Consider the following 27,400-nt stretch of genomic DNA (forward strand, 5'->3'; position numbering starts at 1 on the left):
CCAAGCTTCAATAGGTTTTTATTCCTCAATTGCCCATCTCACTCTGTCTCTGTCAAAGCACCAGTGAAAACTCCCTTCCACCCATAGGACATAATCTAACATTTTTTTGGCACCCACATGTAGTCTTTCTTCATGAATTTGGCTTTGACTAATAAGGTCCATGGAGTGACTTGCTGTTGAGTTAGCATCCATGCTAATTTCAAGAGAGAAGCTATGTTAGATCCATCAACACTTTTGATATCCAAACCCCCTTCTAACCTTGGCTTGCAAACTTGATTCTAGTTTAGGAGGTGTGAATGCTTGCGAGACTCGTCTTTATGTCATAGAAACTTTCAAATGATTTTCTCAATTTTTTGGATGGTGGCATTAGGAAGTCAAAAACAAATCATCAAGTATAATCGGAAGAAGAGTAAGGCTGACTTGCAGGAAAATTATGGCTGACATCGATATGAGCTTCTTTTTCCATATTTTCAACTTTGCCAAAAATTTTGTCAATAAAATCTGACATCACCTTCTTTAAAGCTCCTTTTAAGAGAGGGAGACCCAAATACGACACTGAGAGAAATTTAGCTTGCCAACCACTCCACTGATGGATTTGATTAGCTCTTGTTTGAGAGAGGTTAAAAGTTATAAAGATGAATTAATTTCTCTTTACTAATCTCGAGTCCCGAAACTCTCAAAAATTTTCATCATAGTGAGAAAATTATTAATGGTGTTCCTATGATCTTATAGGAAGAAGAGTGTATCATTTGCATAGAAACTATGGTGCCACCTAAAACCTTTCACCTTGATTGGGGTAATCCTACCTTTTTTTTATTTATGATTCATTAACCATGATAATCCTTCTATTACCATTAGGATTAGATAAGGTGACATTGGATCCTCTTGTCTTATTCTCCTGCTGCTTGAAAATAGCTTGTTTGCTTTCCCATTAATGATAGTTGCAAATAGTGAAGTTTTAACACACTGCATGATGATTGCTATCCAGCTTTATGCAAAACCAAATAATCTTAGGGTGTTTTCCAAAAATTGCCACCCTACTCTATCATAAGATTTGGCTAGGTCTGTTTTGAACATTACACTCTTATGTCACCCGATTGCCATCGAGTCAATCATCTCATGAGCTAGAAGTATATCTTGGATAGACTGCCTTTTAGGAACACCCTTTGATTGCAACTTATTATTCTTTCTAATATGTCACACATTATATTCACCATAATTTTTGTTATTACTTTATACATGAAGTTGCACAAGCTGATTAGTCTGAATTGGTTGAACTTGTTGGCTCCCTTCACCTTTTGGATCTGAACTATATTTGTATGATTTATTATTTTGAGCAACTTTTTAGTTCTAAAAAAGTTCTTCACCACTTTGCATACAGCATCTCCTACTATGATACAAATTTTTTTGGAAGAAAATACCTAAGAATCCATTTAGGCTTGATGCACTCTCGGGATCAAGCTAAAAAATTGCTTGTTTTATTTCATCTTCTTTCACTTCTGTCATCATCAAGGTATTTTCCCTTTATGATACCTTTGGTTCAGTATGGCCCTCTAGCTCTTCTATGATAGGAGGCTCTACTTTAAAGAGATATATAAAGAATGCTATTTCTTATCTTTTAATGTCCCCATTCCCTTTTACTTCTTGCCCGTCTTCCCTGATAATGAGTGAGATGTTCTTCCCTATGTTCTTATTGACTAAGGCATGGAGGAAACATGTGTTATGATCTCCCTCCTTGAGCCATCTATATCTTGACTTCTACCTCCACATATCCTCGTCCATTTGATGGAGCAATTAGATTTCATATCTTAGATGTAGTTATTTCTTGACTTTTTTTGTATCCCCTGCTTCAACTTATGACAATTTTCTAGCTCTTCCCCGATTGCCTTGATCTTGGATGGAATGCGAGCAATATTTTCTTAGCCCATTTTCTAAGTCTTTTTTAACTGCCTTCGACTTAGCAATCAATTTGTACATTGGGCATCACATCACTCTCCTCTCCCAACATGCTTTCACAACTTCTTCACATCCAACCTTGAGGGTCCAAAACCTAATTTTTTTATAAGATAATTCCACTTGGTGTCTAGACAAGTTGCTTAGCAAGAGGCCATTATGATCTGATATCGTCTAGGGTATGATTCTCATCATTGTGTTTAGAAACCTATTGACCCAACAATCATTCACCAGGGCTCGATCCAAGAGTTTTGATACTTGGTCTCCTTCATGGTTTGGTTGGAGACCACAATTATCATGTAAGGAAACTAAATGGGGGCCAATACTAACCTAGTTGCCTTGGAAAATTTCCATGGTGACGTCAACAGTTGCCCTCCTTGTTGTATCTCTTGAAAAAATGCCTTTTCCATTGCCACATAGAGAGTCTGCTTTAAAAGCAACGACCCTCCTGCCATTTGATTGTACTATGTGCTACCACCCCTTTTGTCGGCTGCCAAGTGTCTGACCCATCTCATCAACTCACTGGTCATTCCCACCAATAGTTTGGATTCGTCCTCCTTATCTTTGGATCACTGTGTCCTCCACATCTAAGACACGACTGTTGTGCTTGTCTCTCATGGCCCTGTCACAACCAGTTTTTTACCAAGGATTATTTTTTTAAACCTTTCTGAAATACTTTCAGCTTTATTGAAAAATATAAAAGCCATATAAAGGTTCTTTCTAAACAATTTCAATCAAACAAAAAATTATCATATTTCATGCATTCACAAAATATATGAGTTTTTATATCACAACTCTAAAATCTCAAAATGTTTCCTAGAAGCTAAATCAAAAGTCCATTTGTTAAAGATCCTTAATTCTTAAAATATGAAGATTCGACCCCTCCCACAGGTGTTGACCTTCAGGTTTACTCAACACAAGCGAACAGCTCAAACGAGTTGACTCACAAACTAAAGAGCACACACTCAAATGAAGTCGACCTTGCAATCCCAAGAGTCGACCCAAAAAAGCAAGCCTAACATCAATAGACCCAAAAAGGAGTCGACCCTTCACACACATGGGTCGATCCTTGAAACACAAAACTATAACTATACAAGAGGAGTTGACCCTCCAAATAGAGGAGTCGACTCTCAGAATAGAAAGTCATAACTATAGTCAAAAGGAGTCAACTCTCCAAACATAGGAGTCGACCCTTAACTGTAACAGAACCTCAATCCAAAACAAATAGGGGTCAACCCTCCTAACTCGGGAGTTGACCCTCAGTGCCCAAGGTACCAACTCATGGACACATTCCATGTCTACTTTTATATGCATGAATACTTTATTAAATCTTTTATTTTTTTTTTGTTTTATATGCGATGCTTAACATACACATTTTTGTTACGATCCTACTTTCAATCTAATGAGCACCATTGTCGTGACCTCTGTGGGCGTCTTTTGGCCAGTACAAGGGTATTTATTCAACCAATGCTTTATATTCTTTAATTCTTGAAAAATACTGAGATACTTGTACCAGAGTTTAGGACCCTTCGTCAAGGCGTTCCTCTTCTCAAAACTTAGAATACAAGACCTTATCACTTTCTAAAGTCAACATAGTGCACTAGTAGGCATACTGCAACAATTTTACTTCTGCCTCGAGTATCAGAGTTCAATATCCCTTAATCCATGTGGCTAGGAATGGTCCACAGTTGACCAACACTGTGTTACACACTTTGCCACATGGTTGGTGTTAATGCTTATTTACATTTTACAAGCTCGCTTTAACCATATACTTTGGCAAGCACAAATCAATCCTTTAGTGTAACTTTTTTCTAATTAATTAATTATTTATGCATAATACTGTACCCCTCTTGGTACCTCAAGCCAATGCCCATAACATCATTCTTATGTTATGCATTCAGTTATGTATTGCACATTCTTGCAATACAAAAACTGAAATCCCGTACTCACATAAGTAGTATAACACATATTGCAACACTTGCAAATATGAACACAAGCAAAGTCATGCATGTGCAAATCACATAGTGCCACACACTATTGATGAAACAACACTCCTTACTAAAAAGGAAAGCATACACAAACATATGCATCTTATCATGCATGCATGCTCATGTACCTATGCATTTTAACATAACCCTAGTCATTTATTAGAGTACTAAACATTTTATGTAATAAACCCAAAAATATCATAAACATAAGCCTCTTAATCTGTTCTCAGAGTGATCCAACCCAAACTCAAAATACCAAGACAATAAATTTGGGAAACTTAGGAGTCGACTCTCTTTCAAAAATGGTTGACTCTTTCAGAAAGAGTCGACTCTCAGCATTCAGGGGTCGATTTTTTTTTTCAGAAAGGGTCAACTCTCTGAACACAAGGGTAGACCCTCATCTAGCTTTAGATAAAGAATAGCAAAGGGGTCGACTCTCTGAACATGAGGGTCAACTCCCGTGCTACAAAATAGACCAATCAAAGGTGAGAAATAACAAGAGTTGACTCTTGCCTTGTAAGGGTCAACTCTTAGGTTTGAATAGAGTTGAAAATAATAAAAAAAAATCTAAAAAAAAAATGAATGGTTCAAGCATGGGTTCATGCTTAGATTCCATTCTTTTGCATAGAGAATCAAAACTACACAATGTAAAGCTTAAGAAACATATGCTAAACATATTTCAAGTCATATATTATGCAAAAACATGAAGTTTCTCAAAAATCTCTCTTTTCAAACGTGATTCGTCAAAAACACATGCATACAAAACATACATGTTGCATACTTCCTAGAAATCACATGATGTACCTTCTTGAAATGTGCAAGAACACAAAAAATTGCTTAAAATCAGCCCAAATTTACACAAACTCCTCAAGGTATAAAAACTCCTCCAAATCGTGGGTTCAACTAATTCATTCCCTCCTCCTTGCAACAACTTTAGCAAGGGCTTGAGAGGAGATGAAGAATGAAGGTGAGGGTGAGGGATTAAAGGCTAATGTGTTTGCAATTTGATAATAAAGAAAAATTATTTTAGAAAGAGAGATGACGAGTTATGCATAAAGAGTTTCAGTTGACTCTAAAAATTCCTTCTTTATCTCTATAACGAAAATACCCTAAACCTTAGTCAGGAATTTCAAGCATGTTCCTTTTCCCAAAAAGCCCATTTTTTTTAAAAAAATGATGATTATGCCCTTGATTCTAAACAGGGTCAATCCAAACCCGAATTCGACCGATTTGAGATCTAAAACCATATAAACACATATCTAAAATGCACAGTTTAACTGAATTTCATTATTTAAAAAGTCAAGATCGATGTTTCAGGCCCTCCCATTGTTTGGCCATCTTCATGCTAAGGAGTCAGACCACCTCCCTTACCTGAACGACGTTGGAAAAAAAACTTTGGTGGCAGTTGTAAATTCCCAAAATGTTTGTATGAAGATTAATTTGAATCCAAAGTTTTGGTGGTATTTGAAAATTTTCCCATTTTTTTTTAAGGGATGCACACATTTTGTGAACTTTTTAAAACAGAACACAAAATATTATTGTTTTTTAATATCATTTAATTAAAATTATTGATGGGTAAACACTTACCCCTCTCCCTTTTTTTTAATTTTTTGCATGTCATATTTTTAATTTGTAACAATGAAAGATAAATATGTTTATTATAACAAAACAAATTTGCACGTCAGCTTGCTTTCAAACCTGCTCAGACTAAAATGTTAAAAAAGAAATAATTCAAAAAGCAATGTTCACACACTGGGTGGGCATCGGGCCAGGCTGCCCGGCCGGTTAATGAGCTTAATCGAGCTGAGCCCGACTTATATATATATATATACATATATACATATATACACACGGGTGGACATCAGGCCAGTCCGACCCACTAATGGATTAGGCCATTGACAGGGCTGGCCTGAACTGTTCCTAGTCAACGGATTCGGATTTGAAGAGAAGCCCATTGGCCCAATGGACCAATGTGAAGCGGGCCAGGTTCGGCTCAGCCTGGCCCATACCTATTTAGTTTTCTTTATTTCAATGATACAACATGAAAACCTAACTCTTATTTAATATAATTAATTAGGTAAATAGTAATAATTAACAAATGGTAAGTTTTCATGCAACTAATTAGGTAAATAGTAATAGTTATCCAAGTTATGATGTAATAATTAATTTTTAAAAAATTTATATTATTACAAAATTAATAAATAATTTAGGTCCATCGGATGGGATCGGTAGCTCACACGCTGGGCTTAGACCCAACTCACATATGTAACAGGCCGGGTTTCAACCCGGGCCCAGGTACACGAGTCGAGTCAGGCCATGGGATGACCCGTGGCTGGGTTTGAGCCTAGCTTTAGCCTAACGGGTTTTTTTCTGGTAATCCAAAATCAATGGCTACGAAGGCATCAAATATTTTTCTGGTACATACAAATACAATTTTTCATTTAGAAAACATGATCCGAAAGTGGATTCCTACTAAATAGAGTGTGCAAAACACATTCAACAGTTCAGCCTAACCAGATCTAACGAAAAAAGGTGGCCCAAATATGTTGAGTTCTCATAAATTTTTTTTTTTACTATGGCTTCAGTTATAATTTTTTAGGTTGTAACAAACAGATATTTTCTCTGGAAAAAAGGATAGGTGGGAAAAGGGGACTAGTGGGACCCACACGACTCATAGAAAATCAGACGTTTGGGTCCAGGCGATGCGGCGAAGGCGGAGATTGCAAAACCCCAGCAAGACGAAGAATAAGAAGCCGCAGCAGAAGAGGAGGAAGACGATTCGCTTCTTCCTGCACGAAGAATTAGGGTTAGGGTTTTGGTTTGTGATTTGGGGGTTTTAGGGTTTGCTGAGGAGGAGGAGGGATGGCGGCCGTGGAAGGGGACGAGAGGGTGATGGCCACGGCGCAGCAGATCGTGAAGAGCCTCGGGACGACGAAGAACGTGACGAAGGACATGATCATGATCCTCTCGAGCTTCGACAACCGCCTCTCCACCATGACGGAACTCCTCGTCGGAGGCGGCAGCGGTGGCGGAGAGATGGAGGAGCGCCTCGACGGGGCGGAGGCGAGGGTCGTGCGGTGGGACCTGAGCTCAGAGTTCGGCCGCCGCTCCTCCCTCTGGGGCGATTTCCCCGACGAGGCCTGGGACTTCCTCGACGCCGTCGACGAGGTCTCCGGGCTGACTGAGGGATTGGGGAAGCTCTCCCTCGCGAACGACGACGAGCGCGAGCTCCTCGAGCGGGCGCAATCCGTGCTTCAGATCGCCATGGACCGCCTTGAGGACGAGTTCCGGCACGTCCTAATCCGGAACACGGTGCCGCTCGAAGCCGATCGGCTCAACGGAAACCGTCGAGAGGATGAGGCCGGGTCGGAGTGCTCTGGGGGAGGCGGCGAGCAGGAGTTTGGCGGGAGCGAGGAGGGAGATGCAACTGATCGGGGTCAATGTGTCCCCGACGAGGGGCTGGTCGCTCTGGAACTGATCCGGCCGGAGGCGATTCCCGATCTCCGGGATATCACCCATCGGATGATCCGATCGGGCTATGGAGGAGAGTGCTGTCAGGTCTACAGCAGCATCCGGCGTGACGTCCTCGAGGAGTGCCTCTCCATCCTGGGCGTCGACAAGCTTAGCATCGACGACGTGCAGAGAATGGAGTGGAACGCCTTAGACGGGAAGATTCGGCGGTGGATCCAGGCGGTAAAGGTCGTCATCGGCGGCATCATCTCCGGCGAGCACCACCTCTGCGATCAGATCTTTGGGGAGCTCGGCGGGGATGTCCGAGATCTCTGCTTCGTGGAGACGGCGAAAGGAGCGGTGCTGCAGCTCCTAAACTTTGGTGAGGCCGTCGCGATCGTGCGCAGGTCGCCGGAGAAGCTCTTCCGGATCCTGGACATGTACGACGCGCTTTCGGAAGCCTTGCCTGATCTAGGGATTCTGTTCTCCGGAAAGGACGGGGAGTCTGTGGTCGAAGAGGCGAGGAGCTTGCTGGTGTGCCTTGGAGAGGCGGTAAAGGGGACGTTCGATGAGTTCGATAACGCAATCCAGAGGGAGACGTCGAGGACACCGATCCAGGGAGGGGCAATCCACCCACTGGTGAGGTACGTCTTGAATTATCTGAAGTTGCTGGTCGATTACAGTGACACTCTGAATGCACTCATGGAGGATGAGAGCGTCGATGCTTTGGAGGAGGACGAGGAGATCAAGTATTTGGGGAGCAAATCGCCGATGGGCAGGAGGCTGCTCTCCTTGATCTCCTTGCTCGAGGAGAATGTTAACGAAAAATCGAAGCTTTACAAAGACAAGGCAATGCAGTACATATTCTTGATGAACAACATTCTCTACATTGTGCAGAGGGTTAAGGATTCGGAGCTCAGTGCCCTCCTCGGCGACCACTGGATGAAGAAACGGAAGGGGCAGGTCAGGCAGTACGCAACTGGCTACCTGCGGGCAGCCTGGCATAAGGTTCTGTCTTGCCTAAAGGACGAAGGGATTGGGAGTGGTTCCGGGAGTTCGTTTTTGGGAGGCTCGGTCTCTAAGGTGGCTTTGAAGGAAAGATTCAAGAGTTTCAATATGGGGTTTGAAGAAATCTACAGGAACCAGACGGCTTGGAATGTGCCAGACCTGCAGCTTAGGGAGGAGCTCCGCTTATCGATCTCGGAGAAGGTTATTCCGGCATACAGATCGTTCATGGGGAGGTTCAGGAGTCATTTGGAGAGCGTGAGGCATGCAGATAAGTATATAAAGTATACACCAGAGGATTTGGAGATCTATGTGCTGGATTTATTTGAAGGGGTGCCTGGAACATTGAGTCACCCACGGAGGAAGCTGAGCTCGTGATGAATAAGAAGCCAGTTGTTGGATTTAACTGGTAACTCTTTCTCTTTGAGCTGCTCTGTTCGTTTTGAGAGTTTTACTCGGAGAATATGCTCAAGGTTCTCTGTTGTATGATGATACAATTGCACACCAGCGATTGTAGCTTTTATCAGTTTTTTAGTTTTTCATATGTGGTTGTAGTCTCATGCTATCTTGGTGCCTGTTGTTGTACCGTTTTAGGAGTGTACATATGTTCGTGATTTCTTTCTCTGTATATTGGATTGTTGGGTTCAATAATCTTGTGCTCTCACATGGAGCCTGATATGAACTTAATAACCCATGTTTATGCTGTTATGTCTGCTTAGTTATTCAATGAAGATGTCTCAAAATTTTCCTATGAAAGGAACACACATCCTTGATAAGATTCTTGTTTGTTTCTTAACCTCTTCCAGTTCTTGAGAAAGTAACTTTTACTTGGAAATTTCATGTGATTGTAGACAGCTGATAGTGTAGCCCATTGTGGAAGAGCTGGCCTATTCTATTGTACTACTTAAGTTGGGATAGTTACATGCATGATACCATCATCCCTTTTTTGTCAATACTGTTCTAATGCTATCCTTTGCATAGGGTGCAACTTAGAAGCTTTGAGTAATGGAATAAGTTGTAAAAGTATCATTGATGAAGTTTTTTGAGGGAGATCTCAGAAGGAAATAGAAGTTTGTATGGATCCTTACGGAAAACCTTGGACACCCAACACCAGAAATTATATGGCATCAAAACTCTTCCGAATGCTATTATTGCAGGTAGTCATATATTTCAATTCCTAAGGGTGATAAAAATGCTTTGCATACCTTCAACAATATACAAGGGTTGCGTATCTGTTGTGGATTAACATGTGCCTAGTATCTTCCTCTTTTTCATAGTATTAGATCGTCTATGGCCCATTCAATTTTGCTTCTTGATTATTCTTTGCATAAACCTCTTGCATGTCAGCCCTATTAACTTTTCCTATCAAAACTACCTACTTCCTCGTGACTCAGCAACACTTTTCCCTTCTCGTCCTTTTCTTGTTTACTTTCAAGTCTCCAATGCAGCCCATCCATTTTTTACACCCTTCACTCTAGAGATGCTGTGAAGTCCCTGGATTTTCGTTGGAGCCACATTGTTGCAAGATGTTTAATGTATCCTAATGTGCTAGGAAGAAGGTCAATTATGCTGCCTGCTGACATCACATGCTGGGAAAAAGAAATGAGAAAAACCACAAATAGATGTTTATCACATTATTTTTTAGAGCAATGCCGATTTACGCCAAGGATTGGCACTATCAGCTTGACAGTTTGCTTTTTAGCGCAAAAAACAATAAAACCCCTTTGCACAGTGAGAAACAAGAAGGATGCATTACTTTTGTCTGTATAATCGAGAAATATAAAAGATAATGTTAGCATTGTGCGCTTCTAATTCATAGAGAAAGTATATCTTGCTGGAAAAGTTTATTGGTAACTGAATGGGTAACCAGAAAAATGAAAAGGATCCCACAAAACTGATACAAGAACTGAAAAATTCTTCAAACGTTCATCTAGGAATTTTCATAGCTATATGCTAATAAATGTTAGTAGGAAATCTTAAAATCTGAATTATATAGAGAACCAAGAATCTGGTGCGTGTCAGACCGCTTTAACATTTTGAGCAAGAAAGATGGTCTTAAAGCTTGTTACCACTAAAACTTAGAATTTAAGGCAGCTTGCCAGTTTGGTGCAACTTGTTGGGGGACCCAGGTCACATGGATCAAGTGATTCCTAGGGGTTCTTGGATGCCTTGAAAACAGTCATAAATCAGATGACTGGGTCGTATTGGTACGAGTGTCGTCCCAGATTGTTGCAGGCATCCCTGGAGCCAGGTTCTTCTTCTTCAGGATAAAAGAAAAGGCATGTTGTTGGGTTGTGTTGGTATGATGTCAAAAACTTGGTTGGTTCGTGTTAAGGATTGGATAGGACATCATAAGAAATCCTACTTGATGGAGATTTCAATGTTTTATACGTAAAATCTAAGCATCCCAAAAGATCTGTGATACCGAGCTGCCTACCCTCATTTGTTGCTTATTCCTTGACATAACCAGGAATTCCTTTTACTCAAACATCTAGGCTATTTATAAAGTATTTTGTTTGGGAAAGATTTTTATCAAGGAGTAGCAGGAGATCCTGTGTGGATGGGCATGGTTGGAGAGGCTTTGCAGTTCTGGTGACAGAAAATTTGGAGTTGCAACAGCTTACATGCGGACATGTTAGGATGCAAATGGATTTGAGACTGCTTGCTTGCAAAGTATCTTGGTCTCTTGTGTGTGCGTGCTTACTTCGAAGAAACAAAGAGATGTTGCTCCCAGAACAACATGCACATGGACAGTCTGTACAGTGTTGCACCTATAAGCCATCATCTAATTACCTGCCAATGCAATAGGACATAACACAACTTTTGGTATGTTTCCCCCAATTTCTGATTGACAGAATGATTCTGCTCACAATTCATCACTTCTGCTTGTACTGCACATGCAAAGTACTAAACCATTGCTTGCAGCTGGCCTCATTGCCAACCATGCCGATATATTTCAAATGGTTTGAAGTCATTAAATCTAGCCGCTAGGCATGGTGATGGTTTACCAATTGAGGGCTTGGCCCATGATAATCAAAACTGGACATCAAGCACCTGTGTTCCCAATGCAAATATCATTACTTTGGAGGAAATTCTCGAAACAGATGTTTGGGCTGTTGGGCACTGAAATACCAGAAAGTTGGTTATCTAGTGGTGATGAACTGTATTCTAGAAGACAGATTTGGATGCTGCTTGGCTGTGCTTACATTCTTTGTCCCCCCCTCACCCCTCACCCCCAACCCAGGTGTTATTTTTATTAGAGCAGGGTTTCCTGTTTCGGATTATTGGGAACTAAAACTGTCTTTTCATATCTGGTAATGCTTTCAGTAGTTGCTATCAGGATTGATTTACGGAGAGGGGGGGGGGACCCATATATCATGTTTGGTTTAGCCACTTTTTCCAACCATGACGGCCTACTAATTGGTTCTTTTAGATACTACAGAATTAAGGCAAACCATCTTGGTCATTTACAAATCTTCAGGTATCCCTGCCTAAATCTGTAATTGCAACTAAGAGAGAGAGAGAGAGAGAGAGAGAGAGAGAGAGATGTGGAGAGAGAGAGAGAGAGAGAGAGAGAGAGAGAGAGAGAGAGAGAGAGAGAGAGAGAGAGAGATGTGGTACACACTTTTGTTTGCATATCCACCAAATATTGGACCTAACCATATAGATATGTTTGACATGATTTATTTACCACGTTAGTGGTTTTAATCATCTTCAATGCACCAAGAAGTTTTAATTTTCAAGATAGTGAAAAATCAATAGCTCACGATCCATGTAGTTGAGTGTAGAGTAACACATGAAAATGATTAACATGGCCAAAGTTTAGTTTTTCACTTTTGGAGACTGGATTTATGTAAATCAAGACTACCACCAAAAGTTATGTTTGTTGAGTACACCACAGTAGATGCTGGAGGTCTTGATTGTTTCTGTGTTGAACTTGATGTTGCTTTTGTCAGTACTCAGTAGCGTGGGTTGGAAGAAAAGGACAGTCTTGGACAAGGCAAAGATCTCGAACATTTCCCCGTGTGTCACGAAACAATAAAGTAATGAAATAATCAGAATGTTCTGGAGTGATAAATGGAAAAATCACAACAGTCACACAAAGTCGATACAGATCCTACTTTTGATTGCATTTGGTCACAGAAATGAACAATTTTCTGCATTTGTGTGATGGAAGCCAGTCTGTCTACTATTGCTACTATCTAACAAATTACAATTGATCAAGATGCTACTGTGGTGTCCCGCTGCACTAAAAGAACTCTGATATTTTTTGTCCTCTCTCACTTTTTTTTGGCGTCAGCATTCACAGCCTGTAAGGCTCCACCCTAGCTCTGTACCTTGTTTGCATGTAGCGACTCACTCATCGTGTGGTGAAATGAAAGGGACAAAAGAGATGCATGAAGGTCCCCATGTGAATGTTTGAGTGTCGTCCTTCAGCCTTGGAGAACAAGGAAAGGAATTGAACACAAAAGGAAGTACAGAAAGTCCGTGATACTGGCATTTCAATATAGTCCTATGGGGACTCGAAGTAACAGCATAAACGTCAATTCTTTTTCAATTGGGATGCTGCCAAGTGCCAGTTGTACTAGATCGATTGCAGTATTCCAACAACAGTAAAGCTGCGATGAACTTTCTGTCTTTCTTGCATGTTGCTTTTCTTTTGGCGTTTTTTTTTTGGCTTATGTGAGGATTTTTTTAAAGTAGCCCACAGTTTTTTTTTTTTTCCACATTGATCAATCAATCAGGATTTGAGGTTGAGTTGGTCTCTCTTGCCAATTCAAATGTCTCGTTGCCTTTATCAGGCTTGATTTTACATGCTTATTTGGTTTCTGTTGTCAAGCAAAATTAGGCTTCCTTTCTTGGATCTTGACCTCAGATTCTCAAATCAGAGTTGAAACGACACAACTGGATTTGGTGATCAGCCAGTGAGACCAGATCATGTCACGGGTATCACTAGGGATCCAGTTAGGGGTGGCCATCGGGCTGGCTTGAGTCCGGATCTGGTACAATCACATGCAACAAAATTTGTACATTAAGCACTTGATCGCCCTCCATCAGGCCTTGGCCCCACAACCCCAAGATGGAGGGTGATCAGGTGCTTAATGCACAAATATTTATATAATCATATTGCACCTGATATTTTCACCGTCAGCTCAGCCCGATAGGTCTGACTCAATTATACACGGGCTTATGTGGGCTCAGGCTGGGCCCTTTAGGCCTGATCCAATTAATGGGTTGGGCTTGTTGAGCCTCATCCTTAGGGGTGTCAATGGGTCAGGTTTGGTTCGGACTCACGTGAAACCAAACTCAGACCAGATTTGAGATGATGTTTCCGGGTCTTATCTTGGGTTCGATCTAACCCACCATATTAAAACCATACCCAGATCCTATAAGGATTACATGAAATAGACCTGGACCCTACCAGGTAAAATAATATTTTTATCTTTTTTACATTGAAAATTGTGGATCTTAGTCGGAACTCAGGTCGAGCCTGTGTTTGGTATGAAATTTTATAAACCTTATCTGGCTCTATATTAATTGAGCCCTTTAGGCCCGACTCAGATTTTAATCGGACCTTATTTATCACTAAACCCTGACCCTATAGGGTTTGGTATAGGTTGGGTCTGGGCCTGGGCCAAACCTGACCCATTGACCGATGGCCACCCCTAGATCCAGCATCCAACCACATAATTCTCTATACCGAAACATCTTCCACCAAAATAGCCCGAAACAGCTAGGAGGTGTTCGAAACATAGACAAAACCCGCTTTGGGACAAAGCAGTTCCCATCAACAGGAAGTCTCACGTTTGCAAAACATGTGTCCCAGCACAAAAAGTCCCCGCGTCCAAGGTTGCAAACTCCCCCTTGGATTCAGGATGTGCAACATCTCTGGCTACCACGTCACCATGTGTTAGACGTTGCAAGTTCAAATCCCAATGGTATCGTTGTTTAACCCCAGCTTGCCTTTCAAAAAAATGCCAGAAATAGAAAATATCCTTCACGGCAATCAATCAAGCACCTCAGGTGAAGCTTCTAGGAAGGTTTCATTCCTTTTGGCCCATGGAATTATGCAGCCTGGATTGACCTACTTATGCCACCAAAAAATTTAGTCAAGTCCAGCACAAAAGAAGAAAGGATAGCAAGTCACTAGCTGAGGGTAAAATTGGTGAGGTCACAAGTATTTTTTTTAATGACGGAGAAACCACCCCCAGAATTAGAGACCTGACTGCATTGGACTAAGCCTGCCAACCTATGGTTGCTTCTTTGATGGTATAAAACTGTGGCTTACCCCTCACCCCAGAAAGTCGACTTGAGTCATGGGAAAAGAAAGAACTCCTGCAAGGGAAAGGACATGTGGCTTCAGAAAGGGAGGGTGTTGTGTCTTCTCCTCCGAAGACGCAGGGTTTGCTACAATGCGTGTTCGGGGGTCCGAATGAGGGCCACATATATAAGCACGTGGGGTTCATATCCTCATGTGCATCGACATCACTTAGTGTCGGAGTCCGGTGCGGTTGCAAAGACTTAAGTACCCTTTCTCGCCATTCTCATCATGAAACAATGATTTGAGAAAAAGACAAAAATGTCCTCTATCTAGAAAATGGAGGATGATCTTAACTCTTCAAAAAGTCCAAATGTTTTATTTTTGCCCTAAGCAGTAAACTCCTATGCTGCCAACAGATCACCCTTTGACAATACACCATCTGCTGTAACATGAGCTACCTCTGACGCTACACCCTTTGCCGTCGTCTGCTGTCATTGAAGCACCCTTTGTCATCGTTTGCTATCGCCAGAGCACCATTTGCCATCGCCTGCTGCTGTTGGAGCATATTTTGTCATCGTCTATTGCCGACAGAGCATCCTTTGTCATCGTCTGCTCGTGAGAAATATTTGAACTACCAGAGAAATCAATATTTTGTCTATTATTCATCATGATATCAGGGTACAAGCATCGAACTTAATAGATAGAGAATAACGATTTACAACAGAGATAATGGTGGTGGCATCAACTGAGTAGACAAAGAACATCAATTTATAGCAGAGATCAGATCAAAGAGTAACGATTTACAATAGAAATCATATCAGAGAGTAGCGATTTACAGCAGAAATCACATCAGAGAGTAGCAATTTACAGTAGAAATCAGAGCACAGAGTAATGATTTACAGTAGAGATTAGATCAGAGAGTAACGATTTACAGTAGAAATCAGATCAGAGAGTAGCGATTTACAGTAAAAATCAGATTCGATCTTTGCTGTAAATCGCTACTCTCTGATAGGATTTCTACTGTAAATTGCTACTCTCTGATCTGATCTCTGTTGTAAATTGTTGCTCTCTGATATGATTTCTACTATAAATCGCTACTCTCTGATGTTATTTCTACTGTAAATCACTACTCTCTGATCTGATCTCTATTGTAAATCGTTACTCTCTGATGTGATTTCTACTGTAAATCGCTACTCTCTGATATGTTTTTTACTATAAATCGCTATTCTCTGATCTGATTTCTACTATAAATCACTACTTTCTGATATAATTTTTATTGTAAATCGTTGTTCTTAGTTCTCATCTCTACTATAAATCACTACTCTCTGATATGATTTTTACTATAAATTATTATTCTCTGATCTGATTTCTACTGTAAATCGCTACTCTCTGATTTAATCACTATTGTAAATTGTTACTCTCTGTCTACTCAGTTCGACGCTGCCACCATTATCTTTGTTGTAAATCACTATTCTCTGTTTACTCAGTTCGACGCTTGCACCCTGGTATCATACTCGTGTGGTCTTTACTGCCTTGAAAAGTAGGGTTGATAAATCAGCTGAATGAACCAAACACCGTATGCTCAGACTCAATTCATTTACCATAGGACCTAGCTCAGGCTCGGTTCATGTCTAGCTGAGCTTAAACTCGATCTGGCTTGCTAATAATTATGTAATTTTTACAAGAATATTACTAAGGTCATGGTGAACCGGATGTGGGGCATCATTCCGAGGATAATTTCTGAAAATCAATGAGCTTTTCTTAAAGCACGATCGATTCAAGAGAGTATTTTGATTGCACATGAGATGGTGCACTCTTTGGAGGCCAGTCATAAGAGGACGATTTTATTCAAGACAGACCTTGCCAAAGCTTATGACAAGATTGACTGGAGATTTCTTAGAAGCTCTTTGGACTTCTTCGGGTTTAGCCAGAAGTGGATTGATCATATTATGGCTTATGTTTCCACTGCATCATTTGTCGTGATGGTTAATGGTGAACCTAGTGAGGTGTTTTGGAGCATTAGAGGGTATTATGAGATATTTTAGGAAGTCATTTGAGAGGATAACAACCAAAATTGATTTAGGTGTCCACATTGGTGTTTTCCATTTTTTTTAACTGTTTCTCTCATCCTTTAGAAACTCCAAAGGAGAAACTCCAAAGGATGAGGTTGTTTTACTTCCTGATTTCCTCCCTTCATATCCTTTTGGATATCGTAGATTTGTATCTCTCCATGTATATTTGAATGAGTCATGGTGCAGTAATAAACATGACCCTACAGTCTAAGAGGATTTACCGTGGATGTAGGCTTAATGCCGAACCACGTAATCTTATGTTCTGTTGTATATTTGCTTTAACATGGTATCAGAGCTCGTGTGACTGCCTTCATCTTCGTCATGACCAACGTTTCAGAGGAGAGCTCTCAAGGATCCCAACTCAACAACTCATCTCGGGCTACTACGGATTTTGCAAGATTCGAGTCTGTTGCCAAGATGTTTGTTGCATAGCAAAACCCAATGCTTAAGGTAACCGTTGTTTTGCTGAATGTGTCGAACTACGTTGCATGGTCTAAGGCTGCAACATTGTTCCTTAGCGGCAAGTCTAAGTTGGGATATGTTAATGGCAAAATACAAACCCCTGATTCAGACGACCCTAAGTATGAGGAGTGGGAGTCCAAAAATCACCTTGTGATGTCCTGGTTACTCAACTCAATGGATCCACATATTGCTGAAAGTTTTCTTTTCCTTGAAACTGCTTGACAAATTTGGGAAACCCTTCAAGAAGTATATGGTGAGAAAAATCACTTGGCACAGATCTATCAGATCCAGAGAGATATTTCTTTTCTTCGTTGGAAGGATAAACTGTTTCATGAGTACTTAGGTACTCTCAGAGGATTATGGGATGAATTGTCACAACTGAGGCCGTTCACCCATGATCCCAGTGTATCGAGACAACGAGTGGACGAAGACAAGGTGTTTGGCCTACTTGCGGGTCTCAAAGAGGATTATGATGCCATTCAGAGTCAAATTCTTATGACAAATCCTCTTCCATCATTTAACACCGCCTGCTCCATTATCCAACGAGAAGAGGCTCGGAGGAAGGTCATGCTAACCAAAGCTAAGATCAACAATAATGATCAAGAGAAAATGGCATTCCAAGCCAATGTGGTCCCTGAACAAAAGCAATTTGTTGAGATTCATGAGAAGAAAGAGAAAAACAGTGATAAGCCAAAGAAAAATTGGCTAAGATGCATATACTGTAAGGAATTAGGTCACACACGTGACCGTTGCTGGGAGCTTACAGGGAAGCCGAGTACAGGGAGACCTAATAGGCATGCCAGTTCAAAAAAAGAGGCAGCTCAAACCATGGGTATGGCTAAACTTGCGAAGTTTTTTCAACACATGAGCAAGGCCAATCTTGCAAGTACTCAAGAATCAGAAACTCAGGAATCCAACAATCTCACAGGTAATCATATTGCCTACTTCTCTAGTAAATTGAATCAAGGATGGATTGTGGACATTGGGGCCATAAATCACATGACTGGAAAAAGTGATTATATCACTGACATTCAGACTCATACTGGCAAATCCGTATATATCACCGATGGAAGATCAATTTAGGTTCAAGGAGTCGAAACCTCCCTTTTTTTTAATAAGCAACCATCCGAAGTTTTATTTGTTCCTGATCTTTCCTCAAGTCTATTGTCTATCAACAAGATCACTGAAGAATTAAATTGCATTGCCATATTTTCTGCTAAAGAAGTTATTTTTCAGGATGTGATGAAGAAGGAGATTGGTAGAGGACATATCCATGATGGCCTCTACATTCTTGACACCCCGATGAAAGGAATGGTTGCTCAACAGCCTAAGGATACCATCACCGACCTTTGGCACTCTAGACTAGGACATCCTTCTAGTCGTATCATGCATAATATTTTTCCATCTTTACCTGTTATGCTACATGCCTGTGATGCATGTGAATTTGCTAAATCTACTAGACTTCCTTTTCAGAATTCTGAAACTGTAAGTGATAAGTGCTTTGATCTTGTTCATATTTATGTTTGGGGGCCGACTCCTATAGACTCGTACGTGGGATACAAATACTATATCACATTTATTGATGACAAATCTCGGGCTACTTGGATTTATTTTCTCAAAAGAAAAAAAGAAGTTTTTAAAGTTTTTCAAACCTTTTATAAGATGGTAGAAGTTCAATATGGGGTCAAAAATAAGAAACTTCATTCGGATAATGGCAGAGAGTATATCAACACTATAATGACAGAATTTATGGAAAGCCATGGCATTTTCTCTCAAAAATCATGTGTTGATACTCCACAACAGAATGAGATTGCTGAACAAAAAAACATGCATCTCTTGAATGTTGCTCGTGCTCTCATGTTTCACATGTAGGTACTGACCAACTATTGGAATGAGGCCATTGCTACTGCCTGTTATATTATAAACTGCCTCCAGAGTAGCATCATTAAGAATCAGATTTCAGTCGAAGTGCTCTTGAGTAAGCAATCATCCATGTCTGATATGTGTGTTTTTGGTTGCAAGTGTTATGTTCATGTTCAAAATAGACTTCGAAACAAGTTTGAAAAATGAGCCATGAAATGCATCTTTTTAGGATATTCCAACATAAAGAAAGGCTACAAACGCTTTGACCCTAAAGCCTCAAAAGTCTATGTCTCTCGTGATGTGCACTTTTTTTGAGAAAGAAGCTTACTTTGATGCGGGTTTTGGTGAGGGGGAATATAGACACCCATACCCTCAGGCCACCTTACCAAACGTCCAACCCCTTGATGACGTTCCCATCAAGCCAGCCAGCATACCAATCCAAGGAAACATACCGACCGAGCCTCCAGTTCAAGATAATGTGTCGACTAGTGACAACCTCAACACTGCTAATGAGGAGACTAACCAATCATCCCAGTTGTCCAATAAACTCAGGCGCTCCAGCCGAGTCTGCATACCGTCTACACGACTTAGAGATTTGTACACCTATCATGTGTTTGATTTAAGCCCATACCCCATAGAAAATTACTTGTCTTTCAATCATCTACCATAAAAATATATTGCTATGCTTAGTCGTATCTACTCCCTCCATGAACCAAATTTGTATCAAGAGGCAAAAGATGACCCCCATTGGAAAAAGGCCATGGCTGAAGAACTTGAGGCTCTAGAAAAGAACCAAACTTGGGAAGTTGTTTGCCTTCCTGAAGGAAAAAACTTGTCGGGTGTCGATGGGTTTATAAAATCAAGTATCACAGTGACAAAACTGTTGTGCGATATAAAGCCAGATTCGTGGCTAAAGGGTACACACAGGTCGAAGGCATAAACTATAATGAAACATTTGCCCCGATTGTTAAGATGAATTCTATAAGAGTTTTCTTGTCTGTTGCTACTAACAAAAATTGGCCAACATACCAACTTGATGTCAAGAATACGTTTTTGCATGGAAAATTAGAGGAAGAAGTATATATGGAACTCCCACCAGGGAATGAGGAAGAAAAAGGTATGGTGTGTAGATTAAAAAAGTCCCTATGCATGGTTTTCTAAACTTAGTAAAGCTCTTCAAGAAATTGGTTTTGAGAGAAGCACTGCAGATTACTCCATTTTCATAGCACACAAAAAAATAGGGATTACCATTTTGCTTGTGTATGTTGATGATATCATTCTTACAGGAGATGATGAATGCTTAATGAAACATGTCAAGGCTTGGGCAAGCTCTGTTACTTTCTCGAGATTGAGGCAACTCACTCCAAAGAAGGGATATTCATATGTCAAAGAAAGTATGCTCTCGACCTTCTAAAGGAGACCAACATGATGGGAAGTAAGCCAGTTGATGTGCCAATGGATCAAAATCACAAGATCCGAAAAGATGAAGGACAACCTATACAAGACAAAGCCAACTTCCAAAGGCTAGTAGGATGTCTCATCTACTTGACTGTTACTAGGCCTGATATCACCTATGCAATCAATGTTATCAGCCAATTTATGCACGAACCATATACTTCACATCTTGAAGTTGCTCAAAGAATTTTGAAATATATCAAGGGAACCCCTGATAGTGGCATACTGCTAAAAAGGAATCAGTCCCTTGAAATCGTTGGTTATGCCGATTTGGACTGGACATGTGATCCCAATGATCGAAGATCCACCTTAGGTCTATGTGTCACGATAGGAGGAAATTTTGTCAGATGGAGAAGCAAAAAATAACATGTTGTTGCGCAATCAAGCGCAGAAGCAGAGTATAGGGCTATGGCCCTATGTGCGTGTGAGCTAATATGGATCAGATCTCTCTTGGAAAACATGGGAATCAAAGTCAAACCGCCAATGGAGCTATCCTGCGATAATCAAGCCACCATATATATCGGAGCTAATCCAGTCTTTCATGAGTGTACAAAGCATATAGAAATTGATTGTCATTTTTTTCGGGAAAAGATTCAAAACCATGAAATTCAAACCCCCTATGTTCAAAGTGAAAATCAAGTGGTAGACGTGTTTACCAAGGTATTGGCTCGTGAAAAGCACCAGAAAAATATTGACAAATTGGGGCAAACCGACATTTGCCGCCCAATTTGAGGGGGAGTATTATGAGATATTTTAGGAAGTCGTTTGAGAGGATAACAACCAAAATCGACTTAGGTGTCGACAGTGGTGTCTTCCGTTTTTTCCTTTAACCGTTTCTCTCATCCTTTGGAAACTCCAAAGGATGAGGTTGTTTTACTTCCTGATTTTCCTCCCTTCATAACCTTTTTGGATATAGCAGATCTGTATCTCTCCATGTATATTTAAATGATTCATGGTACAGTAATAAACGTGACCCTACAGTCTGAGAGAATTTACGGTGGATGTAGGCTTAATGCCGAACTACGTAGTCTTGTGTTTTGTTGTATCTTTGCTTTGACAGAGGGTGACCCTCTTTCACCATATCTCTTTCTAATTGGCATGAAAAGACTTACTCGTCGATTAATCCACCCACATCAATTCGTTAGGCTTGGTGGTTGGAAACTATTGTCTATGTTCCTTTCCAATTTATTGGATGATGAGCTTCAAAATCCCGAAGAAGGTTCAATGTAAAATAGAACGCCTCAAGTAATTTTCTCCGGGCCGGAACTGATTCGAAACTGCATTCTCTTTTTATTATCTTGGAAGGATGCATGCTTACCTGTGAAGGATCTCAATATGGCTAAATCTGCCACCCCCATGAGCGGGCCTTAATCCTGTTACAGGAGATGAGGGTAGATTTAGTGGCGCTTCTTGGGGGTGGAAAGGGATTGCTGTGAGCATGAGGATTATTAAGAAAAATGTGAGATGGTGCAACGGTTGACTTCTGGTTTGATCATTAGGTGGGTCCATTTGACTTAATCGACGTATTGGATTGATCCTTGTCTAAGGAGGAGGTCCTGTCTCTTCGGGGTATCAAAGTACAGGACATGGTGGAGTTACAGGATGTGGTCGTGTGCAATCTCTTTCTGGCAGCTACACAATTTCCTTTGCTGCTGGAGTTCCCATAGATAGGTGATCCGGTTACAAACCAACGGGCTCCGCTTGTCTGGTAGGAGCAGCTAGTGCACGCCACTTTGTGTTGGGACGTTGCAAGTTCAAATCTCAATGGTATAGTTTTATAACTGGTAGTGGTAGGGGCCTGCCTAACCCTAAAAAAAAAGTGATTTGATTACAAACGTCCCTCAAAGACTTGGTGGTGGAGACAATTTGTTGCGGCTTGATGACTGAATTCTCGTCTAGAGCTGTGTGGGAGTTCATCCCAGCTAGGGGGTACTGCCCTTCCCATCGACAACCTTGTTTGGTGCCCACATGTTCCTCGTGCTGTGATCACGTTGCGATTTGGTTGGAGTGACAGACTCTTGAACCAAAACAGTCTTCAACCTCTGGGCTGAACGTTAGCAAGTAACCGGGCAAAAGAATCACTTATTTAGTTTTTGCAGCTTGGAGCAGTCAATTTGGAAAACTGTTGTGTTTTTTTTTTTCGACAAAGAAAGCTGGAGGACCCCTATCAGTTATACAACCATACCATTGGGATTCAAACATGCAACGTCCCAGCACAAGGTGAGGTGCCAAATAAGAGGAGCCCCCGTTGGTAAAACTGTTGTGTTCTACTTTGACAGACATACAATCCTTGGCTTGTGCTTGAGTTCGGCACTGGGCTGTGCAAGGGATGTGGCATGTGCAGGGACATGGTATAGCACAGAAGCAACAACGGATGCTTGGACGCATGCAATGGAATTGTCCTATGAGCGATGAATTGGCTGTCCATGGCGTGCATGGGACGGGCCAGCCCCGTAGCAAGCAGACCCGAATTGGGCCTGCCCGTATGTGCACAGGCCAGCAGCAGGTGTGCACAACTTGATGAGTGCACAAAGCAGTGGTGTCACGCATGGCGTGGGCCTTTGGTAGAACTGAAAAAAAGATGTTCAATGCACTTAGGCAAGCTTGGTTAGTTGCTTTCCAAGAATGATTAAAAAGATCTAGTGTTGTCGTTGGGTTACAAGTTCAAGGAACACCCGGCATTCGATGTGATGGTGGGAGACGGCTCTCACCTCAAATGCGAAAAGTTCTGCGCCGATGTGCCACTAAGACTGCAAGATAGTGGGTTAGTAGTGAACCTCTATGTGATCCCTATAAGAAGAGCGGACGTAGTTTTAGAGATGCAGTGGTTAAAAGGACTCGGGCAAGTTGTTTGGGATTTCTCCTCCATGAAGATGACATTAAAAAATAAAGGAAAGAAAATTAATTTGACGGGGGGCAAGGCCCCGACAGCTACTGCCATTAAGTCCACAATAGCACTGCAATTATTATGCGGCAGCCACTCAACGTACCTTCTCACTGCCCGATCCCTGAGCACGACCAAGGAAAAGAGTTCCACCAGACTTAGCAAGGTCATTGGAAAGCTTGGCAGATGTTTCAACAGAGATCGAAGAGCCCCGCGAATTACCCTCCTCCCGGTCCCAAGATCACTGGATTCCTCCAAACATGGGGAGCGGCCCCGTTCCGAAGGGATCTTAAAGTACAACCCCTCATTAGAAGTAGGCCGAGAGCCCCAGACACGTGATGAAATACGAGTCATCCTCAGGGCCAATGTCACAGAAGCACAACACCGGATGAGGCAGGTCTACGATAAAGGGCAGCTGAACCAGAACTTCAACGAAGGATAGTGGGCCTGCAAAAATGAGCTTCGACGAGACTACCCAGGATTCTTGTCTTGAGGGCAAGCCACGACGGAAGCATGGTGGGTTGTTACGAGCCCACACAATGCAGAACTGGTTCCCGGCGTGGCAGGAGGCCACACCCATCCTTTTGATACTCTGAAAGCTTCTAGGCGTGGCGGGAGGCTATGCCCAGCCGTTGGTACAACCACCACCCTGCGACAGGCGCATCGTAGAGGTCGTGGCCAACCTAGCGCACAATCTGGCACGGGCTTGTCAGGAAGCCATTTTTCTTTTTGTCCTTTTTGTAGAGTGTGCCCCGCCTGTTGGGATCACTCCATTGTAGGGCCTATAAAGCCCCCTTAGTGTAGCGCTTTTCTGGATTATGAATGAAATGAATTGAGTTCACTTTCTATCATTGGCTCTCCTTCTCTTTCTCTCTCGCCCCTCTCTGCTCCCCCTTGCCGGACCTACCGGTCTCGTCTTCTTCTCCGGCCTCCTCCCTTGGGTCGGCATCCCCTTCACAGCAAGACCGGCTGAAAGTCCCTTGGCTTGGGCGTGGTTCTCCCAGCCTCCTGTGGACGCAAGCCATCCCTGCATCATCACTTAGTTCCTGCTTCACGCAGGTCCTCCCTTAACCCGCACCTCTCCACGCGCCCCAGCGCACCTCCCCTGCACTCCCTGTGCAAAGCCCCTTGGTGCCCCGTAGACATCGCGGTTTGCTTCCTGCATCTGCTCACGGCCGTGAGCCTTCCCCTTGCCACCCGCGTGTCTTGCGCGTTCTGCTAAGCACCCTAGCCTTGCCTCCGCACCAGCATCCCATCACCCCAACGTCATGCTTCTCAACGCGTGACCTCCCTCTCTTGCTGCAGTCGACGCTCGCGCGCACCGCAACTCCACCCGCATGCCTCAAGGTTGTGCGCTTCACGCACGGCCACCCCAGCCGCACAACACGCACCCCGCGCACCTCAATGTCGCGCGCTTCACGCACGGCCATCCTGCTGCCGCGCACTCCACGTGCAGGCCGACTGTGCAAGACCCCTTGCGTCGCGCACCCCACTCGCCCCTGTGCCTCAACGCTGCGTGCCTATGCACACTGCAAGTTTAACACCAGCAAGAGCATTGTGCCTTGTACCACGCGCCTTCACGCCTCGCGCCACATCGCACAGATCAGCCGTGCTCCGCAAGACCGGCTGAAAGTCCCTTGGCTTGGGCGTGGTTCTCCCAGCCTCCCGTGGATGCAAGCCATCCCTGCATCATCACTTAGTTCCTGCTTCACGCAGGTCCTCCCTTAACCTGCACCTCTCCACGTGCCCCAATGCACTTCCCCTGCACTCCCTGTGCATATAGCCCCTTGGTGCCCCCACAGACATCGCGGTTTGCTTCCCGCATCTGCTCACGACAGTGAGCCTTCCCCTTGCCACCCGTGCACCTTGCACGTTCTGCTAAGCACCCCCACCTTGCCTCCGCACCAGCATCCCATCGCCCCAGCGCTGCGCTTCTCAATGCGTGGCCTCCCTCTCTTGCGGCAATCGACGTCCTTGCGCACCGCAGCTCCACCCCGCACCTTCATGCACGGCCACCCCAACCGCACAACGTGCACCCCACGCGCCTCAACGCCGTGCACTTGACGCATGGCCATCCTGCTGCTGAGCACTTCATGCGCAGGCCGACTGTGCAAGACCCCTTGCGTCGTGCACCCCACTCGCCCCTGTGCCGTGTGCCTACACACGTCGCCAGTTCAGCATCAACAAGAGCATCATGCCTTGTACCACACGCCTTCACGCCTCGCGCCGCATCGCACAAATCAGCCATGCTCTGGTAACTTCTCCTTTTAAATCCTGTTTGCGAACATTGCTCCCAAGGGAGGTTTTCTCCAGCGAGGCCGGGGCTCCCCTTTTGTACCAAGAGGGCACTGATCCGAAGCGTGCCCTGTTGAGGACCTACGACGGTTCGGTCTTGAACTGGTGCATCCCAGCTTGGCCCTTGCACCATTTAGCACATGAGATAATGAATGTTATTTAACTTGTAATTATTTCTTTCTATTTTGCAGGATGAGGCTAATGGAAATTGGTGGTTGCTATATGAAGACGAATTGGTGAGGTATTGGCCAAAGACGATTTTTACCGATCTTGCAGTTAATGCAAATACTGTACATTGGGGAGGAGAGAGAGATCACAAAACAAGAAAATGGAAGGCACACATCCACTGGTATGAGTTGTGGCCAATTTCCATTTTCATACGAAGGATTTGGAAGATCAAGCCATTTTAATAACATATGAAGGATTTGGAAGATCAAGCTATTTTAATAACATTAAGGTTGTTGTGGATGAGCACAACTCTTCAAGATCCGCAGAATCTTTAAGCTGCAATCAACCCCAGCTGCTATGATGGGAAAGACCTTGATGGTACCCTAAACTATGCATTTTTGTACGGTGGACCAGGTTTCAGTGAAAACTGCAAGTAAAACACTAAAATTTTCACTCTCCTGTGACTGGTGAGATCAATAAAGTTCCACGAGAGCAGATCAGGTGAACTGTCAAGCGATTTGACATCTTGACCGTCCATAGATTCATCCACAAGGACTCCTTGTGTACATTGTGGACGGTGAGGATGCATCATGCGGAGCCGCTGCATATAATGTGAATACATATTGCATAGATGGCATTTTTATGCAGTGACGCTACATGATGCAGGGCCGCTGACAGCCACCCATCTCAACATTGCTCGAGATGGATACCACACCCATCTCGAGAAAATGACAAGATGGGTGGCTGGCGGCGGCACTGCATATAATGTGAACACTATTGCATATGACCAAAAAAGTATGGGAATATTCCATTTCCAAAGAATTACCACCAAACACAGCAATTTTCTTGTGTTTTTCAATCATTTAAAGCCTTGGGTTTTAAAACCAAAATGTTCAGAATTTTAATTTCATATTTCTAAAATCATAATTGATTTTTTCAATCAAAACATACAAAAATTCTATCAATTTCTTTAAAAAACCCAGATTTTCTTATCAAAATGTCAAAGTATAAAGCTAAAAGAACCCAAGGATTTGCCCTCCTCAAATATGTCATGATTTTCTATGATCTTGATGATCTTTTGTAATTGTGTTCATATGAATCATCAAAGATCGATGAAGAAGTTACACAAATAAAAGAGTATTTGTCTATTGTACATTTCATATTTCACTAGTTCTCAACTATATATCAGTAACAATATGGTGAACCAGGTGCACATACACCCACCTAGCTGGAAATCATGGATGTAAGTTGCATCTGGACCCAAACATGTGTTTAGCATAGTCTATTTGTTAGAGATCATAACCTGGATCATGTTTTTTGGATGCCAAAATATGATTATTCAAGTCATGAAAGTTCGGTACACCATATATTCAAGTCATGAACCAGGCCATTGAGTTTTTGAAGCTCTTAAAAACCTATATATATGTCACAATCATATGATCTAAAACTCATTTCTACTAAGCAATGAATGCAGATAATTTTTCTAAGGTTTAATCATCAAAACAACTGGAACAGAAAGAGAAGTTATGGTCTCTACTAGATG

The 27,400-nt window shown here is 42.4% G+C and overlaps 1 protein-coding gene across 2 annotated transcripts; it reads left to right on the forward strand.

The window, feature by feature from the left end:
- The first annotated feature begins 6,653 nt into the window (after positions 1 to 6,653).
- Positions 6,654 to 26,357, forward strand: LOC149811470 (exocyst complex component EXO70A1-like). Of its 2 annotated transcripts, none has more exons than XM_089993706.1 (2): positions 6,654 to 8,805; positions 25,881 to 26,357. In XM_089993706.1, exon 1 carries the CDS (start codon positions 6,804 to 6,806, stop codon positions 8,772 to 8,774), a length of 1,971 nt encoding a protein of 656 aa, XP_089849832.1. In that variant the 5' UTR covers positions 6,654 to 6,803; the 3' UTR covers positions 8,775 to 8,805; positions 25,881 to 26,357. The 2 variants fall into 2 exon arrangements, with proteins under 2 accessions (XP_089849832.1, XP_089849833.1); XM_089993707.1 differs by lacking the exon at positions 25,881 to 26,357 and adding an exon at positions 12,697 to 13,066.
- The last annotated feature ends 1,043 nt before the right edge of the window (positions 26,358 to 27,400 follow it).

The sequence above is a fragment of the Nuphar pumila genome, chromosome 17 (genome assembly GCF_984573655.1).
Source record: "Nuphar pumila chromosome 17, dmNupPumi1.hap1.1, whole genome shotgun sequence".
Lineage (NCBI taxonomy): Eukaryota > Viridiplantae > Streptophyta > Magnoliopsida > Nymphaeales > Nymphaeaceae > Nuphar > Nuphar pumila.